Source organism: Leptosomus discolor, chromosome 3 (genome assembly GCF_034619465.1).
Source record: "Leptosomus discolor isolate bLepDis1 chromosome 3, bLepDis1.hap2, whole genome shotgun sequence".
Lineage (NCBI taxonomy): Eukaryota > Metazoa > Chordata > Aves > Leptosomiformes > Leptosomidae > Leptosomus > Leptosomus discolor.
In genome coordinates, this window is record NC_141393.1 from 52,540,597 (window position 1) to 52,560,246 (window position 19,650).

Sequence of the window (19,650 nt, forward strand, 5' to 3'; positions counted from 1 at the left end):
GACTTGCTTGCTAGGGTGACTTTATCAAAGGTGCAGGTCTTTTTTTGCCCAAAGAGAAAATGTGTTGTGCTTGAGAATTATCAGTCTTCAGGCATGTGGGACTTTACTCTTGCCATTAGTAAAGTTTGGCCATGTTTCAAATTATAATACAAATCCTAATGCTTTTTGGACTTTTTACTTAACTTCTCTTGTCTAAACCCCCATGTTCCCTTGGATAATAAAGTAGAGCAAACACACAACAGACGCATAAGCTGTCTAGAGCATGCAGCATTTTAAAAAAACCCTCCAAGTTATGCAGTCCTTTTGAACAGAAAAAAAGAAGGAAAATAACCAGAAAATGTGTGTAAATTCAGTTAATGTTATTCTCTTTCTTTTATAGAGTCATTAGGTATATACCAGGAGCATGTTTGCTCTCCTAGAAGTTATTGCACTTGTGTTGACAGAGCTTGTAGGCTGATTTCATTGAAATGGATAGACTTAAACTCTGCCTGATACTCACCACATTCCAAACTACCTGTGTGTGCAGTGGATCATTCCCGAAGCAGCGCCTCTGTGGAATGTGACATACGTCACGAACTCTGAGTAACTGTTAGTAGGATGTCTGCAGGTCCTGCATTTGCTTGCTTTGTGAGTCGGGTTTTCCAGGGCTCCGCATACACTGAAGCCTTAAAAGATTAAAACTTCTGCAGTGTAACATTTCAATTGTAAATGGCACAGGTTGCTATAATGCATTGCAGCTCTTTGGCTGCTCTGCTGTTCCCTTGCCATGCATTTCCCTGGATGAATTTTTCCCTTGATTTACCTTTCCTTAGTGCAAGTATTTTTCATCTCTCTATTTTCAGAATTTCACCTTTGGAGGCTTGGACTAGTTCTCCGGTCAGAAACATAGTTTTTATTCTAATTTTGTCCTTCAGAATGCTTGCAAAATCTCTACTTCATTGTCTGAGTAAACAGAAGTGTTGACTGGAATCAGAACAGACCCTTCAGGATTCCTAACAGAAGACCTGTCTGAGTTTAATGACGACATACTCATAGTAATATTTTAATATATTTTTTAATCAGTTGTGCACCCGTGTTATGGTGATTTTGTTTGCACTTCGGTTTTCTTAGTTTGCTCATTGAAATATTACATCAAATGATATCAAAACCCTTAAAAAGCTGTGTCTCATCTACAGCTTTCGCTTTTTCTGCAGGCTGGTTGTCTCTCAGCAAGGGAAACTAGCCTGTTTCGACATTATTTGTCTTAAGTAATCTAACAATTATTATTTTTATAATTTAGTTATTCTTCAGGGTATGTGGAAATGCAATGTTTAATAACTTGTTCTATTTTTTGGATGATCAGATTTTTGCAATAGTTTTTTTCATAAAATCTCTTTTATAGTTTTTGCATAGTAACTTTTGTCCAAGGATCACCTTACAAAGCGCAACTCCATTTGCAGTGTGAAATAAGTCTCTGAAACACAACTTGTCTGTGCTAGTCCTAGTTCTGCAATACTTGCAATGATCAGATAAGTCTCTCTGACTCTCTCCCACTGACTCAGTTTGCTTCTCACTACTTATTTTTCTCTCAGGTATATTTTGAAGATTAATGAATATGTATAAAATGCTCTAAGTGAAACCTGCACATGAGAAATACAATCAATATCCATGGAATATTATGGACTGTAAAAATAGAGTGAGGACTCTAAAGATACTACAGGAAATTGTGGTTGCCACAACTCAACTGAAGGTAAAAACAACAGAGTAACCTGACAAAGACAGCCTTGCAATGGCACAAGACCCAGTGGGCAAGTTTTGTTAATAATGCTTAGCACTGAAATATATGCAGGATTAAGTATTTGTATTACAGAAGGATGATGAAATCCTTTTCAGTTTGCAAGTAATTAAAGATGAGGTTCATCATCATAAGTAACATTAATAATTTTAAAGCAGGAGGCTCAGATAACCTATACTAAAAAGCTCTAACAGAACTGTCAAGAGAGATCTCGTTTGTAATAACTCCTGGCATTTCAGTGACATTTCAGAAGACTCACATTATTGTGCCAATGTTTAGGGAAAGAAAATTAAATAAAAAGAGCAAGCACAATGACCCAGCTAGCTGTGTTATGGTTAACGTGACACCAGCCCCAAGTAGCACAGTACAAAACCTGATACTTAGCCAGGTCATAGATAAGTCAATAATTGGCAATAATTTTTATTTTTATCAACATTGTCTTGTTGATAAATCCAATTTCATTTATTGATAAAGGTTGTAAGGCTGTCTCCTACAGATTAATGTGGGAACATGTTTCACAACATATTTCACAAAGCACTTGATCTACCGTTGTGATATTTTGATAAAGATCTTAGTTGAGTCTAGTGTCACTAAATACAGAGACATTTCAGTTGTCTGGGCCAGCGTGGGTCCAGAAGCAGGGCATGTACTTTTGAGCTGTGATGCATAGCAGGCACTTACCAAATCATGTCAGCATTAGCTCCCGATTATGTTACTTCAAATTTTGCTTTATCTGAACTATCCTAGCCTTTGTGTAAATGTAAAACCACCACTGATAGCACTTCTGAGTGACACAGAGGTTGTCTGAGATGTAAACTACTGTGAGTAGAAAGCAGCTAGACAGAGCAAACAGTGGCTTTGGAAGGCTGGTATACTCACATGAGGGTTTTGTGATACAACCAAGTTCAAAGCCATAAGCCTACACGGTTCACACCTCTGCGATCAGGGAGCTGTGCAGTGGAAAAGACTAAGCCGAGAAAAGGTGAGGAATCATAATGCATGGACACTGGAAGCATGCAAATAATTGGAACAACGCTCTTGTCGACACGGGCAATGCAATTAGGGAGAAGTGCGTAGAGAGGCAGGGATATGGTGCTCTCTCTGTAGGTCACCCTTAACACTGCCATGGAGTATGGCTTTGGTTTGTACAGTTTAGGGGGGATGTTCGTGACTGGAGAAGGTACAGAGCAGAACCATAGGTATGATTTAAGAAGAGGGGGAATATGTTGTAATGACATATGTAAACTAAATAATAGAGCTAAGATAGAGCTAATTGCTAAGAAGCAGTTTGATCCAGTGTATATGCTGCTGAGCAGAAAAGCAATGCTGAATAATGAAGAACCCTTTAATACAAAAGGCTTTAGCAAAAATATGTGGCTGAAAGCTGAAACAACAAATGTTAAATTAAGGATAACCTTTAACACAGGGAAACAAATTATCAGGTGCATTGGACAATTCTCCATTGTTTGGAATTTTAAATCAAGACTGAAAGTCTTTCTGGGCAAGAACTTGTATTTGAAGAAAACATATCTGTATGAATGAAAGAATGACCAAGAGGTCTAGCACAACTCCTATGCTAGGGACAACTGCATAGCTTTTGAATTTTTGGCTTAGAAAAGAGATGACCTAGAGGAAATATAGTAGCTCTGCAAAATTATTTGGGTCACAAAAGGGTTAAATGGTTTGCTTAGGGTACATCATGAGTCAGTGGGAAAGTTATGAATAGGAGCTAAATGGTCTTGGTCCCTCAGCTGCTGTAGGATCCAGTGCTGTTCAAGAGCATGCAATAACCAGTCTCATGGGTCATCCTGAAACTAAGCATGGAAGAATTATTTGTTGAGAGCAGTTTCAAGAGTGATTTAGCTAGAGCAAAGAGAATAAAATGGAATGGGAAGAAAAAGAGCACAGGCAGAAACAATGGTGCTATACTTCACAAAAAACATGAAGGAAATCTTTGGCTGTGGTGATACAGAAAAAGTTGGTGTTATGGCAGAGAGAGGGGATAATTAATTCTTGAATTTTGAGCACAGCAAAATAAAAAGCAGGAAAATTTCTGCTCTGATTCAGGTGCAATGAAGAAGGACAGGAAAGTTAGTGAAATAGGGAGAAAAAGGGCTGTCAGAGCTTTACAGAAGACCAAATTTTTGTTCTTCCTTTTCAAACAGTAGAACTGACAAATTGAGTTAGCACAAAATACAGATGTGGCAAAGTATCATTCTGAAAACAATTCAGTGCTGGTAGGAATTAGTCCATTGTTAAATATACTGAGAAGCTGGCTGGAAGCAGAGCATGACCTAATGGGTTTAGCATTACTATTGCAGCTGTATGAAACCACTCCAATAAATAGCCCAGTGAAGAGAGTGTTCTGGACTTTCAAGGTTCTCTGAGTTTAACAGGATGTGCCAAGTCATTGTTTTAACTGTGGGTCAGATCCTTAAACGCTGTAAGGTGCCTAGCTCCATAGCAAGCACTGAGATGATGCCAATTTTCACAGTTTGATAATATGACCCCCCCAAATTCAATCCTTCTCGTGGTTTCCCTGGTGATACCACTATGAAAGGCTGTACAGAATGGCACAGACCTGCCCACCCTATAGCGATGTCAGAGGGAGTATGGCTGCATAATTGAAAGCAGGATTTAATTCATCCCTACCAGTCCCCTCTGGGACTGGTGCAGATTTTGGTTTTACTTTGAGCATAACAGTTATGCTGGGAAGCAGAATTACTGGCGGGAGAAACCTGGTTGGGGCCCTCCCTGACACGTCCATTTGTCAGAGATCATTCTGTTTGGAGTCGTTCAGTGGGACTAATTGCACTCAAAATTGTGCTTCAAATTCGTATTGTAGGAGACTTTTGAAGTGCTGTTGTTTAAGGTAAAAGCCCAGTGCAACAGGCCGTGCACACTGTATACTGGCAATGTATGGATCCAGGGATTTATCTAGTACACCACAATCCCCTCTTTTGCAAGAATGTTTTTCAGATACAAACCAAAAACATTTTCAGTGGTCAGTAGCCAGGCTCACTGACCTATTTCTGCCTGCAGCATTTCTTCTTTATCTGAGGAGAGCCAGGCACGCAGGAACTCATGACAGGAGTGCTGTGTGCCTATGCTAACAAAGGGTCTGGGTTGAAGATTTGGTACATTACCGGCGTGGCCTTCCAGAGGTCTCTAGTTCTCACTGTTCCACCTTAAGGAAGCAGGAGCTGCCTGTGCCTCTCCTCTTTGAAAGTCAACCCCTAGATGTTACCTCCAGGCTTCTAGCTGTTCAGTTCAAGTCACAAGATTACACTTGTGCTAACCTGTTTGGGAGCTTTGTGATGCAGATGCAAAAACATCAGAGAAAGATTAATATAACCAGCCATTGATTTATTATGTTCTAGGAAGTAAGGGATAAAGCAGGCTGGCACGATGCCCTGAGCCCAGCCTGCATGACTATTTCTCTTGTCCTGACATACATCCACCAGCATTCATCTTGTCTGTTCCCCCTCCTCTCCCTTCAGTTTCTCAAACTTCAGGAGTTTCTTTTGGCAGGCATGCTCCTCGCTGCTGCTGCTGCTGCTGCTGCTGGAGCTTTCCTCTGAGCTTTCGGAGAGGAGATACTTGATTGCCATCATGTCCTTCTTGTTCATTTGCAAGCAGAGGCAGGAGGTTTCGCTGACCTTAAATGACTCCCCCCACATATTCTGGCACATGTCAGTCCCATTTGCATACATCTGTGTGTCAAATAAGAAACACATCAATTACATTTTAAAAGAATTGAGTTAAAATCAGTTTGTATCAAATTGATAAACATTTATCACTGTTTAAAAATTGGTACTAGATTATAAAAAAGCAGTCTGCAGTCATTCCCTGTCTTGCTGTGTGCCATGCTCCATCACTTCTGAGATATCTTAAAATATTATCCAGTCCCACAACTGGCAAAAGAGATTTGCCTGTTGTGAGAGCAAGTGATTACACAAGCTGCAAAGTGATCAACGGCCAGCCCTTTGTTTCCACCCTGGGGCTGACAGCCCAGCTACCTTTCTGGGTCTGACAGACTAAAGCCGTGTGTGAGAGGCTGGACAACTTGCAGCATGTCAGGACACTCTGACACCTCTCAGGATCTGAGTAGTGCTGAAAGCGCCAGACAGTGGAGTCACAGCTCTGTGGGATCTCATTGTGCCTGCTGCAATTTACGTCATGACTGGGCAGGACCTCACAGACAAAAAGAAGGGACATAACTTGCTTGAACTTTTCTTCAAGCTTCCAAAGTGCTCTGTCCAGGGGTGCAATGGCCTTTCTGTCTCGTCAAATTGTAAACTGCAGCTTCTTGTACTCTCTTCAAGTGAATCTGACCTGTTCTTGGGACTACATAATTTTGTAAGGCCTGTGTCGTAGGACCTGTACAAGCACACAAGAAAGATATTTCACGTTTGCCAAGCTCGCGTTGTGACAACCTTTTGTCAGCCCAGCTTGAGTTTGCTTAAAGAGTATTAGCTGAGGAGTTATCACATCCAGCCACAAAGCAGGCAGGATATACACTTTATCTTGCCTGCATTTCTCCCATGTGTTTGTGGTTGAAGTTCAATCTTTTCTGTTTCTGTAAAGGAAGCTTTATGTACTCCCAGAAGCAAAGCTAAGAATGAAGTTGGGGACGACGGCAGGAGTAGAAGCCTTGGGAATTAAGGAGTGGGAGTGTTAATGACTGAAACAGTGGGCCATGTAGCAGGACTGCTGGGCTTCATTGCTGATTGATTCACCTTGACCGTGTCACCAGCATCTCTCTGAAGGAAGCTGTATTTCATCTGTAACAGTACAAGTAGTTCTTGCACGTGATGCTGATTCTTTAATCCTACAGCATTTCTCTTAGTGCTGTAATTTCTGGAAGGTGTGCTGGTTTACTGTCATCGCCAGCTCATATAAAGATCTGACACTGAATCTCAGAGAAGGTGCTCTGTCTTTGTGGTTGGGAGATTTCTGCACGGAAGCTGCTCTGTGTGCAAAAAATTAATAATTACAGTTTTAAGTTTATTATGTGGAAGTGGAACTGGGCATCTGCAGTTAGTCCTGCAGCTTCCTCTGCTCTACCTATTTTGCACAACAAGTCCTTCTTATGAGATGTCTCCCTGTCCCCCCACATGCAAGACTATATTGACCTATACTGTGCAGGAAGGCAGATGAGAAGAAATCATAATCGTCACTTTTGCCTTAGAAATCTATCCTTTGTGAATAATGCAGAGTCCATTCCAAATAGCCCCAAAGAATCTGTAGTCTGTAAAATAGCTTTTCAGCTGACACAATCTCTAGCCAGGGCTCACTCTATGGATGCTGCAGTTGCTGGAGGAGGAGTGTGGAGGTTGGGTATTGCACTGGGAGCAAGGCAGGGTCAGAAATGGAAAGGTTGCTGCGTCTATTTCTCTCCTTGTGTTCTTGGAGCAGACAGACCTTAGCTGTTTCTTTCCCACTATTCCTGTGCTTTTGAGCAGTGTTAGACATATTCTTCCAGCTCCTGTACAGTTCCTGGATTTCTACCTGCTTTTAGCTAATCATTCCAGAATGTATTATAAGCTATCGTGTGGGTTTTCTTAGGTCTGCATGCAAGAGACATGGCTACATCCCACTCTGGTGTCCCACAGGTTCTGTAACAGTTATTCGTGCTCTCCTACTTGATAAATTGGTAATCTCATTTTGACCTTCCTCCTAACTCTGCTTAAAGATCACAGCATACCCAGAATGCTGCAGCAAACACTGCACACAGACCATTTACCCAACACGTCTGTAAATTACTGCAAAGGATTCAAATTCTTCAGCTACTTGGATAATATTCTAGTCTGTGCATTAACATTGCTTGAGGAGCATTCAGCTGGGAGAACAATGATAAAATGTGCCTCCTTTTAGCCAGGCTAAAACTGGCTACGATCCATTGTGCATTCTTAATATTCAGCATTTGTTCCATATTCAGCTTTGTTCCAAATAGTCCTTACAACCACTTGCATATGTCAAATGCAGGGATGCAGACTGCTCCTCTGTGCAAGCTGAGCATCAAAAGAAACTGTCTCTCCACAGTGCTCTGACACTGGAGAACCCTTTGTGCTTCTGGGTAACAGTAACTTTCTTTTCCAGAGTTGAGTCCAAACCAAGTGAGTCTAGCGTACGTCTATCATGTAATTTTCATATGGGAAATGTGTTTTTTAAATTTCTCTGAAGAAACTTCATCTTTATTCTTACTTAACATGCAAGCCTATTTTTGGTGAAAAACATAGGCAGTTTAGGGTGTGGTTCCATTTAGTTTAGGAATAGCTGTGCCTGGCTTCAAGTGATAAGACCTCTGGATTTGCTGCATGTTTTTCCCAGCAGATGGTATATTTTCTTTAAGAAATAAATACAAGTGAATTAAAAGTTAAAAACTCCTGTCTCTGGAGCAGGGGCAGTTTGAACAGGGACTGGAGATCACTTACAGAAATTATAATTTAGTTTTTCACTTCATCTGGGAAACCAAGCTGTAAGTTGCTGCAGCCCATTTGTTTTTTGTCTACCTTCCTGAGCCTGCTGATTAGTGTCACTTTTGCAAGGCAGACAGCAATCCTGCACTAACTGGACAGTGACTTCCACTTGTATCAGTTGTTGAAATGACTTCTTGAAGTACATGCACTTGAATTGAATTCAAAACAATGAATCTGGGATCTCTGCAAGCCTTACTACCAGTGTCTAAGCACTACACTTAAATTTAGTTTACTTCTGCAATCAGACAGTTTTCTTGGAGTCAGTGAAGTTCAGCTGTTAAAAATATTCAAATGAGCGTAGCAGTTTTGGGCTGTATTGTATTGCCCTGATGCTAAACTTACTTGAGTCACTAGAAAAAATCCTACCTGACTCTGAAAGGTCTGCAGATCAGGTTCCAGGCAACCTTGCTCCTATACATCTTGTCACTTGTCATTTTATACACCTTTACTCATACAATTTGTTACCCCAGCCACTAAACCTTCTCAGAAAGATGGCATGAGCTCTCAGAAAGTTTGTCAGGGCTGCTCGTTACCCATCAGAGTCATATAGAACAAGGTTAGCTCTGCCTAGCCATTGGCAGACACAATGGAGAACACACATCAGAGATATGATAGGTCTATGGAGAACAAAACGGAGACAGCAGAATGTCGGGACTTAGGGATTTGGAGGATGGAGAAGGACTCGAATGTGACGAGGTAAAATAGAGAAAAGGGCAAAGCTGCCTAATACAAGAAAACCTTAAAAATTCCTTAGTGATTTGGGAACTTATGTCCCAATTTAAAATGACAGAGGTATGTAATTAAATGTGTATATACACTTAGAGTAAGCAATCTACATAAATACAAATGTTTTAAAATTTTTATACTTAAAAGGTCTGATGTAGGTATGGCTTAAAACTGCTGAAGTAAAAACAATTCACCTGTTGCATTTTACACCCATATATTCATGGAGAAAAAAGAACCCTTTATGCCATTTTTTCTGGTCCAGTTGATCAGGTTTTCTTACCTCACTGTATGGAATACATTTATTCTTACAGCGGTTTTCTCCACTTTCATCCCACTCCCAGTCCATCAGCCAGTTACGAACACATGTGGAATCACCTTTGCAGGCTTCGTACCTTCATGGAGATTAGTGTGGAAGATACAGTTATTTCTCTGACTTTTTTTTTCAGAGGAGTCAGATTCAACTCAAAAAGTCTACGTGGGCTATGCTAGTAATGTGGTATGGTTGCACAGTGCAGCTTAGCAACAGATCTTCAAGAAATGTGCACATTATCTTAGCTCGACGCGTGTGTAAACTCTCAGCTGGCCAGGAAGACCTAAATCCCAATGAAAACTAAACAGTTCACAGTGTTTTATACTCACAGACTTAAGTAAAAGGCTCATTTTCTGAGGAGCAACACTCATTCATGCAGTGTTTTCTGCTTGGTTATGTTTCCTGATGTTACTGCGTGGAGGAAGGGCTGTGTGGGAGGGAGTTTCATGAATGCTGATGTTCAATATTGTGACAGAGCACAGGTATGCTAAGAGCGAACTGTCACTTGAGGGAGATGTGGGGAAAGTTTGTATTTATGAATTAATATGGGTAAAGAAGAATGATATTTCCTGGGCAGGGAAATGTGGAATGAGGAATGTGCACTGAAATAAGGAAAATACACAAACAACAAGATCATATAAACTGGTAAGCTGTTAGTCTCGGAACAACATTTTCAAAGAAGTTAAACTTGAAATGAAGGAGAAAATGTAAGAGTCTTGTAGGGTATAGGTCCAAAATTAAAATTTTAAGTTATTTTAAATTTGTAAGCAGTAATGTAAAAAAAAAGCCTATAAATGGCCTGGGACAAGTATGGTATGAAACTGGCTGGTCTATGTGATGAGAGATCTCATGACTTACCCTCATCCTATATAATTTCCTTCCTTACACTTCTTTTTATGTTCTACTTTTTGGCTCTTACCTTTCTTAAGGGTGACTTCCTGCAAAGAAGTTAATATCTACTTAAATTTAGTCTCAATGGCTTCAGGTGGACTATTCGTACCAGTAACTGGGAGTGACAAAACCATAAGGCACAGCTTTCAGAAAGTCGGCATTGTTCAGCACGGTATTTATAATTAATGTTGTTGGATACATTTTCTGTTTGTCATTTTTAATCTTCAGAGTCATGTTTCTGAAACTATTTTCATATCATGAGGGCTGCAGGCTTACATTTGTAAATGAAATATGAGGTTGTCATGTGGTCAACAGAACTACAAGAACTAGACATTGCAGTGCATTTGCACATACAGAAAGGTAAGAATGTACACATCTGCAGAACCGCCACATAAGTTTCCTGGGCTTTTTGGAGGGAGAAAGAGCAGCAACAGATGGAGGGGAACCAGGCCCTGGACTAACGAGGTCTGGAGCAGGAGACACGTATTCTCAAATATGTTCATCTGTGAATCTGCTGTCAGGGGTAGGGGCTCTGCTGGAAATTGATAAATTCATGTAGTGTGACACTAATAGGTAGATCCTACCAGTTTGTGCCATGACTGGATTTGGGACTAGGGACTATAAGAGTAGTTTGTTGTTTGTTAGCTGCTGTGTGTATCCTGACTGAGAAAGACACACAGAGGGAACTCCGCAGTGAAAGCTGTTTCTCTAATGCTAGTCACTTTGTCCACTTGAAGGCATGCCAATTAGGAGCATCAATGCAAACTTTGTTAACCACCATCTATGAACTCTCCATATACCAGCATCAGATTCAACAATTAGTCCTCGATTCTTCAAGCCATGTAGGCGTGTCCTTTATGCATGCACTGAAGTTCATTGCTTTCTAGTGAAGTTGATCAATATCTGCTGTGAGCTGCCTAATACTAGCACTTTTACTTAAAGCAGTTGTGCCCTTCCCACAGTCTTCTTTTCTGGTTTCCCTTTTTATTTTGCTAAGTATTTTTCAACCTGATGGGTTCCCAGACCAGAGTTGCTTCATGGCCTCTCAGACAGTGCCACTGGCACAAGGGTGGGGACAGGGTAGGGTAAAGAATGAGTAGCCCTTGGGGCTGAGGAGAGGGAAGAACTGCTTCATTTGCAGTTAGTGTCACCTTTAGTTATACTTTTCAAATTATGAATATGTATTTCAGAGTTTTACTGAACTGAGCATTCATGCTATGCATCTGGTTTCCTCAGGAATTTGAATTTAAAATGTTTATTAAAGTATTTATATTTTTATTCACTATTATCTATTGAATTGTCAGATGAAATGTTTCCTGATTATGATTATTGCCTGTCTCTATGGTTTGTTATATAAGCGGGTAGCAAGGCATAACTCTATTTTATGAGTTTTTCTTTGTCCCAATGGAAGTAATTATGAAGTTTATGAAAAGTTGTGTCTTACGAAAAGTTTGATTTCTGCTGTCCAGAAACCCATAAGTATTTTCTTCAAACATTAATTAAAACCTGTGAGAAACATAAACATAAATACTTAAAAGATCCTCCCTGAACGTACTAGTGCTCTATGCACAATGGGCAGGATATTTTTATTTCAAAGCTTTTTTTCGCCATTTTCCATAATTAGCTGTTTATCTTTTAAAGGGCACAGGGCCCTTTCACAGGTGGATCAGAAAGCGGCTTGTACATTGGGTTCTTTCAAAAGCAATAGTTTTAGGACTAGTGGGAGCAAGGAATCCTAAGACAATAGGAAGAAAAGGAAGGCCCCAAGCTAGTTGGAATAATTTCTTTTAAGTGAAGTCACTGCTCATTCAGAATCCTCTGCACATTTCTGGCCACAAAGACATACAGTATGCAGCAGGCACACTCACGGCATGTAGAGAAAGTAGGTCACATTACTAGCAGTGCTACAGCACGCTAAAGGGACTCCGGTGAACAGAACACGAAAAAAATGTTACTTTAAATCACCAGAAAGAGTGGGAATTCTGTCCAGGCTCTTTTCTAGCCTCAGGCCTTAAGCAGGGTGAGGGAATGGGTTTGATGTCAGCATTAGGCAGGCACACAGACTAGCATGTACGGTAATGGATCATCATCACATTTTTGATGCAGGCCAGGCATCTATGACGCCAACAGGGGCAACAGATCATTGTTCAGTATTTGTCTAGAGTAGAGCCTGCTCTCTGCTAGGACACTCTATACTGGAAAAGGGTCAGTTTTTCCAGTGCAGCTGCTCCCAGTCACACCCACCCATACTTTCTAACAACAAAAGTTAAAAGTGATATTTACCTGGAGGTTCTGGCAATACCTGGGGGACCCTGAGGATTTTGCTATGTAATATTGACCCACCATGTATGCTTTGGTATAAATCTCATATATACTAAGGCTGGCTTAAACAGGTTCATAGATGCAAAATAAACTTACAGGGTATATATTTTCTTTTGTCTTTACACTTTCACTGGATATAGCAGTTTGGTGATGACCTTGTGTGCTACTTATCTTGGAATACATTTGTTTTAGATACTGGTATTCTATTGCTTTGCCTGTTAGATCTATTGTAAAGCTCCCTGGCAACTCCAATGCTTTAATATATAAATGCTGTCAAATTTTAGTAATATTTGCTTCTGAGCTTTGAGATTCTGAGCACTGAGGCAAATTCAAGGCCTCAGTCTTTATTTTCAAGGAGGTCAATAATCTGGATGTAGTTTAGAAGATTACAAAAAATTTAGGAAGGAAGACTGCACATGACAAATCTGTTCCTCAGGCACATGGAGTTTCCTAACACAGAAATAAAATTCATCACTAGAGGAAACTCTAAGGAAGATAAGAAATACATCAGCTCTTCTCACCATCTTCCGTTACAAATCCAAGGTAGGGTTCTTGTTTCCTTCTCTGGCACAAAGCAATGGAGACATACTTAAAGACAAATCCTACCAAAATACTGCACTACATATATGATTTTGCCCTTGGAGAGAAGATGAGAGTGAAAATGGATCCATGTATCAATAACACTCGAGTTGTGTAACCACTAGGGAAAGCACTGTACAGAGCAGAGCAAGAGAACCTGACCATGCACTACTGCGTGTTCTGTATTTTCTGTGCTTCCAAGAAAAGCTCTTTTATAACATTTTTAGAAGCGTTGAAAGAATTTTCCATGATTTTCAGAGCAGCCTAAGGGATTCAGACATTCACAGTTCATTACTTTCAAGGGATGCTAGCAGTTATAATCCTATAGTGTGAACACAGCCTGTGCTGTTTGTACTATGCTTCACACCAATTTAACCATAAAGACAAGTTACTGCAGTTACTAGGCACGACATTAATATGGTCCTGACTGAGATTTACAGGTCACAGGATGGAATTCTTTAAGATCCAACATCTCAGGGTAGGAAGGAGGGAGAGGTATATGCTGGATATGGACCACTGAAAAAATCTCAGTATTTGCCTGGATATAATGCTTCTACCCCAAGACAAAGGACAGATGGGTGCGGGGTTGTCCCACTACGTGTCTTGTACTCAAAAAATAATGTGATTACCTGATGCTATATTTTGGGAAACAAAATTAAATGCTGTTATGCTTGCTTACTGCTATTAATGTTTTTAGCATTACTTGGCTGCAAGTTTCTCTGAGATTCAGGTTTTTAGAAGTGATTTTAGAGAGGGACAATGGAAGGGAACAGAAAAAGCCAAGGGTGAAAAATTAAGGAATTAAGTGTATTTGTTACATGAATTAATTGAAAACATACAGGAAGTGGCTGCTTTCATGGTTTTGTAGTTTGTTTTAAGCATATAAAAGAAATCGTATCATGATCAAGTGTTTAGATTTAAAATGCTAACTGCATAAACGCTAACTCACAGGCGTGGACTTTTCAAAGGGTGGGCAGGCCCTCACTGCCGTTAGTGCCTGTCGACGTGGCGAGAGCTCCTCTGTCACGTCAGGCAGGTCTGATGTCACTGCACTGCATCCTCACAGAGAGCAGGCAGTGCTGTCCCGGAGTCACTAAACTCTGCCAGAGTTTAGTGATTCCATCCTGCATTGGGGTAGTAGCTTAGCAGAGGAAAAAGTAGAGATGGCAAAACGAAGAGGGAGAACAAGGGAAAAGGCATAAAAGTGGTGCAACACCATCGAATCTTAGTGCCGCTCGATTGGGAGATCTGTGCTTCATCCACCCATGCTCCTTGACACCCTAGTAACACAGGCATATTAAAGCTAAATAAAAATACTTTGATAAAAAGCTGAACCTACCACTCATCACAAAAGCTTTGACACAGTGGAACCGACTGAATAGCAGCAGTGTAGTTGGGATGGATCCAGCGAGCAGCATGTGGAGAACACCGGTAAAAGCACTCAATTTTCTTTGTGAAATCTTCACAGCTGTGGTGGGTGAGAAAAGCCACAAATAAGCCTGTTTCGTAGCATCAAGGCTATAGCCTCAGTTTTCTAGGCCTGCTTTGATGTGGATGCAATACTACAGATTGGGAGAAAAACATACAAAAGCATCCTTTCACCCTGTTAGTGTCGAGGTTCCAAACTCATTCCTTTGGCATTGTGTACAGACTCTGAGCATGCAACTACCATAGCCAGCTGAAGAGTGCACAAATGTTTCCATGCATATTTCAGCCCTATTTGTGTAAGCTTTCTGTAAACTTTTGAGGCCTTGAGTTTTCCTGGCAAGAACGATTCCAGGCAATAATAAAATGTAGTTTAAACTACAGTACAAAACAACTTCTATGCTGTAGCCTCATGGTTTCACTAATCTTTAAGATTTTTCCACAGCCCAGCTGAAGTTACTTCAAAACGCATACAGTTGCTGCTCTTCTGGGAGTGGCAGGCAATAGCTGTTACTTTTACACATCTGTTTTTGCTTAATTGTTTTGTACTTTCCTTCTTTTATTTCTATAACTTGCCATGTTTCACAGCTCTAACATCTAATGGGGTACTAAAAATCTGAAATATGAAGACATTCTTCATGGTTACAAAACCCACAGGACTACAAGAATTTTTACTCTAAATATTCAGAAGTTTAATTTCTGGACTCTTGTGCATTTTGTTTGCAAGATTTAATAATCTAGTTGAACTACTTTCTAAACAAAAGAAGCAGCCTGTATTGACTAGGGGTCACACTCACTGGTATGTGATGGTTGCTCTGGAGAGCTACAGAGGTGCAGTGTGGTTGTTACCTACTGGGTTTATGACTGCTTGGCATTGCTAGATCTGGTTCTATATTGAAAGCAAACTTGAAAAAACATACCCTTTTCTTGATAAAATGGCATAAATCCTTGTGCACAAATAGTGTATACTTAGGGATTCATGGGCTTTTGTGAGAGGAGAAGTCAGCTGTTGGTCCAGGTATAGAGAAAAGATGATGGGAACCAGGCTGGGTGGCATCATCTCTAGGGCAACCTGGGGACTGTCCATCAGCAACTCTAGGGGGAGATACCATTAGCTATGTGGCTGCTACAGCACAGATCTATTGAACCAGGACACAGACAACATCAAAGCTGACTTACGATTTACTGAGCTGCCCACATCTGTTCCAGTAGCTGTTGTTTACTTTAATTACTGGGGAATGAGCCAATTGCTCCGTGAAGTCTGCATAGCAACAGGAAGCTGTTAGGAATGGAACAGAGATCTTGCAATAAGGATTTTGTTTAATACTGTATTTGGAAGACTCAAAATGTAAGATGAATCTGGTTTGGTCCATAACATGATGAAGTCTCTTAGTGCTAACTAGAAGCTCTAACATTTTTGGTTTTGGAGGCAACAGTGTGAATGCTAACTGAGGTGGACTGGCATCAACAGTGCTTTGTCAAGGTGTGCCCAGAGAGGCCCAAGAATTTTGCTAGTGTGCTGCTGGATGTTATGTCCTAAGGGATACTAGCTTTGAACTATAAATATAAAAAGAGAGTTGAAGAAATGTAATAAATACTGTACTTTGCTCACTACAGAATTTTGATTTCAAACTTTCCCACTGGTGTCTGCTACAATTAATTAGTTTTTGTACTGAACCACAGTAAACCAGATTCATCTCTGCTGTAAACTTTTTAAAGCAGATAGAGCTACAGGAAAAGTAAACTGCATTAGAATTTTAAGAAAATAAATTAAGTCTGTGAGAGTTTTGCGGTTGACTTTGTTAAGAACCAGAATCTTAAACTCTTGGTTTGCATACAGCAAAACGCCAATGAAGGAAGCTTTTCAAATGCAACGTATACTGCATCTTACATATTTTTGAGAAATTAAGGGAACTGCCAAAACAATTAGCGTGTACAAAGCTGTACTTCTAGACTACATTTGGCAAACTTTAAACCACTCTTACATTTAGAGTACAGAGTGCATTCATGCATATTTGGCTCAGGACTTGGCTTCAATTTGTGGGTGTCCCCTTCCAGGCATCCGTATTTCTGGCAGGTAGATGACATTATAACAGCAAAGAGGGTGATAGCAAACCTCAGCATTGTTCGGTTCTTTTTCCTGTATGGAGAGATGTCTTTATTTATATCCTTTATTTCTAGGAGAAGCCATAACATTAAAAGAAAGTGTTTCTTTAAAAAAGCTACATATATAAACAAATAATATATGTTCAGCAAAGATGCAAACATAAATATTAAGACACACATCCTCCCTTTCTCTTTCCTTATATGTGAACACATATGCTTGAGGTTCCGTGGCAAGTAATAAAAGCCATCAATAGTTTAGGCTGTTTATGAAAAGATGTTTCAGTATTTAAGAAAATGATTTAAAATTTCTTACACTGACCTGAATTTATCTTTGAACCCTTCCTCTGCTTCACTAGATTTGAACAAAAGATCGATTAGTTCTAAAATTTGCAGAGTTTTTTTGCGCACTTGGAAATTACACATCTAATAGAGCTGCAAGTGAAATAGTAGTGGTCAGCAACTGAGCTGGGTAGATTACATTGATAAATTGCCTTTGTTGAGGCTCTGCAAATTTATGCTTAAGAATCTGATCCATTATTTCATGCTTCTTTTGTAGAATTTGGTCAAAAATGCAAGATAAAAACATTTTGTTTGTGAGACTAAAATTTCTCTGAACACAGCGACATATTAGTGAGCCATACAGATAAATCTAGAACCTGTTACATAAATCAATGCACAATTCTTTAAACATATTATTAATTTATCCTTTCATTCTTTCGTTAAATATTCCTATTATCTTTTTTGGAATAATTTTGCTTGAATAAGGACTGCAGCTTCTCTGTGTAGCTAGACTTTTCAGATATAAAGAAAACAACATGTTACAGAAGAAGAAAACCGTGTCTCAAATTTTCCAGTAGTTTCTCACCTCTTTTTTTGTCCTGGGTGATACTTCTCCCTGGAATAGGAACACAGTAAATTGTTTTTCTCATTTTCAACTTTATATACACACCATCTGGCATCAGTGCTCCAGAATTCGTTTGCCCTGGAAGAGTTCCTTGACCCCTTGGAATGCTAACATAGGTTTATCTCAAAAGCAGATGCAATGACCAGCACATAATGCCCTTTTATTGCTTGCAAACGTCAACATGATGAAGAGGAAAGTACAAACACAGGTTAGAAGAACAACAGCTCTCCCGTACACCAAACACAACCAACCCCCTGCCTGGTTTTTGAAAGATTGCTTGTATTATTGATTACTAGATTAATTTCTACAACAGTTTCATGGGGCTCTTATCACAGATTAGGACTTCACTGAATTGGAGACATTAAAAACAGCGCTTCATATTTCAGCCTGGCTGGCTTAATTTTGACTATTGCTTGCCTTGGCTTGCACAGTAATTTTACGTCTCCCAATTCCCAGATCTTTGATTTTTCTTCACAAGACCCCTTTAAAAGCTGCTGCAGTTCGCTCTGGTTGCTACAGCTGCCTTATACGTCCTTTCCAACCAGCATCACAAGTGCTACAAGAAGCTATTGCTTGTACCATTGATAGTGGTTTCTGATAGGATTTTGTGGTGAGACCTGCTTTCTGCAAAGACGGTTCTGCATCTGAACATAAACCATCACATAAGGTAGGCATAGTGACTACAAATAGTTGCACTTACTTTCATAGATCAAATCTCATTGAGGACTGTAAAGAGCAGCACCACTCAGTACCTTGCAATTATTTAGATGCATAAGAAAAGCGGCATCTGTTGGTTTTGTGCTTAAAACAGAACATCGGTTTGCAGATAACACTCTGGGGCTGTTATTTACAAACCTTTTTTTTGCTCAAAAACCCAAACATAGGCAAAGTGGAAGTGTGGTATGAATCTCATTGAGCAAACTCACTGAGCACGATAATAAAACAATCTCTATAAGCAGTGATTCCTATCTTAACTCTAGTAAATGCCTCAAGGCAAAAGTCTTGCTGGCCTAAAAAGAGCCATTTCCAGATCAGTGGAAACTGAGCAATTTTTATGTTCTGGAGTGAATCTAATTAAGACAAGTTTAAAGAATAAATTTAATTAAGGAGAGTTTAAAAAGGCATGAAGTAACTATAGGAGAAACTGAAGTAGGTCTAATGGTTTATTACCCATGCCTTCACCTCATGTGGCTTGGTGTAGTGTTGGCTGAAATTCAGGGACATCCTTGCTGGTTTGTAATGTAAAGGATTCGTGCATACTGCTTGGCACTTGGATCTGTGTATTCATAGAATATAAAGACCACTGTATAATATGAACACTCACTTTCAACACTGTGATGAGTGGAGGGGCCAGCCAGCTTGGTAAAAAGCACAGAGATTGTATATGCTCTGTGCCTTACTGCTCGGTTTGCATAAAATGTATGCACGCTTGTAAAGGTGTAAGCGTGCCAGGAGGTTTCTTGTAACGCCTCTGTTCACTGAATTGACATACAAATTATATTAAGCTATAGGAAACTGGGATCTCTTTCAGGCTTTGAGAATGAGCCAAATGGGACCACTTGCTGGGAGATTAGGCAGGGTTTCTAGCAGCAGGAAAGAAAATTGTCATGTGTTTGTGATTTTTCAGGCTTGGCTTCGATTAGCAATACATATAAGCAGGCTCAGGCTAAGGAGCTTTTAGAGATCTCAGCTATATATACATCTTCATCACATGAGAAGTGAATCTTGATTCTTTTTTCTTAAAGTATGCTCTGACTAGTTATTTTGTGTGATGTCTTACAATGAGAAATTCATTAAAGGAAGTTTCTTACCCCTTCCCATACTTGAATGGGTCATTTCACTTTATATGTTAAAATTGAACTTATTTTCAAGTACTCAGTGATGTTCATGTTCTTTTAAGACTCCTACTGCCATTAAATTTTAACTTTAATATCAGTGCCCTGTAATTTCTATTCATCTTTTCAAGAGCTAGAGTTAAAGCATGCATGATTTAAGAGAAAGATTTAAAGCATGTGTGATGTTAATATATCACCATGGACAGCAATTCAGGCACCACAACATTAAATTAGTGTCATTATTATTATCATCCAATGATCTAATTGATAGTGGCCTATGATGCCAGTAAAAGTAT

The 19,650-nt window shown here is 39.8% G+C and overlaps 1 protein-coding gene across 1 annotated transcript; it reads right to left on the minus strand.

Annotated features, from left to right (window-relative positions):
- Positions 1-5,241: 5,241 nt before the first annotated feature.
- LOC104344534 (riboflavin-binding protein) lies at positions 5,242-16,633 on the minus strand. The gene is made up of 5 exons (XM_009948691.2): positions 16,495-16,633; positions 15,689-15,788; positions 14,424-14,552; positions 9,263-9,374; positions 5,242-5,487 (listed from the first exon to the last, which is right to left on the minus strand). Exons 1-5 carry the CDS (start codon positions 16,631-16,633, stop codon positions 5,242-5,244), a joined length of 726 nt encoding a protein of 241 aa, XP_009946993.1.
- Between the last annotated feature and the right edge of the window lie 3,017 nt (positions 16,634-19,650).

Excerpts from the sequence above, each read along its gene's own strand:
- LOC104344534 (XM_009948691.2), bottom strand. The coding sequence starts at position 16,633 with ATGCTGAGGTTTGCTATCACCCTCTTTGCTGTTATAATGTCATCTACC. Across the intron at positions 9,375-14,423 it reads CAAAGCTTTTGTGATGAGTG|GTACGAAGCCTGCAAAGGTG; the intron begins GTAGGTTCAGCT and ends ATCTCCATGAAG. Across the intron at positions 5,488-9,262 it reads AATGTATTCCATACAGTGAG|ATGTATGCAAATGGGACTGA; the intron begins GTAAGAAAACCT and ends TTTGACACACAG.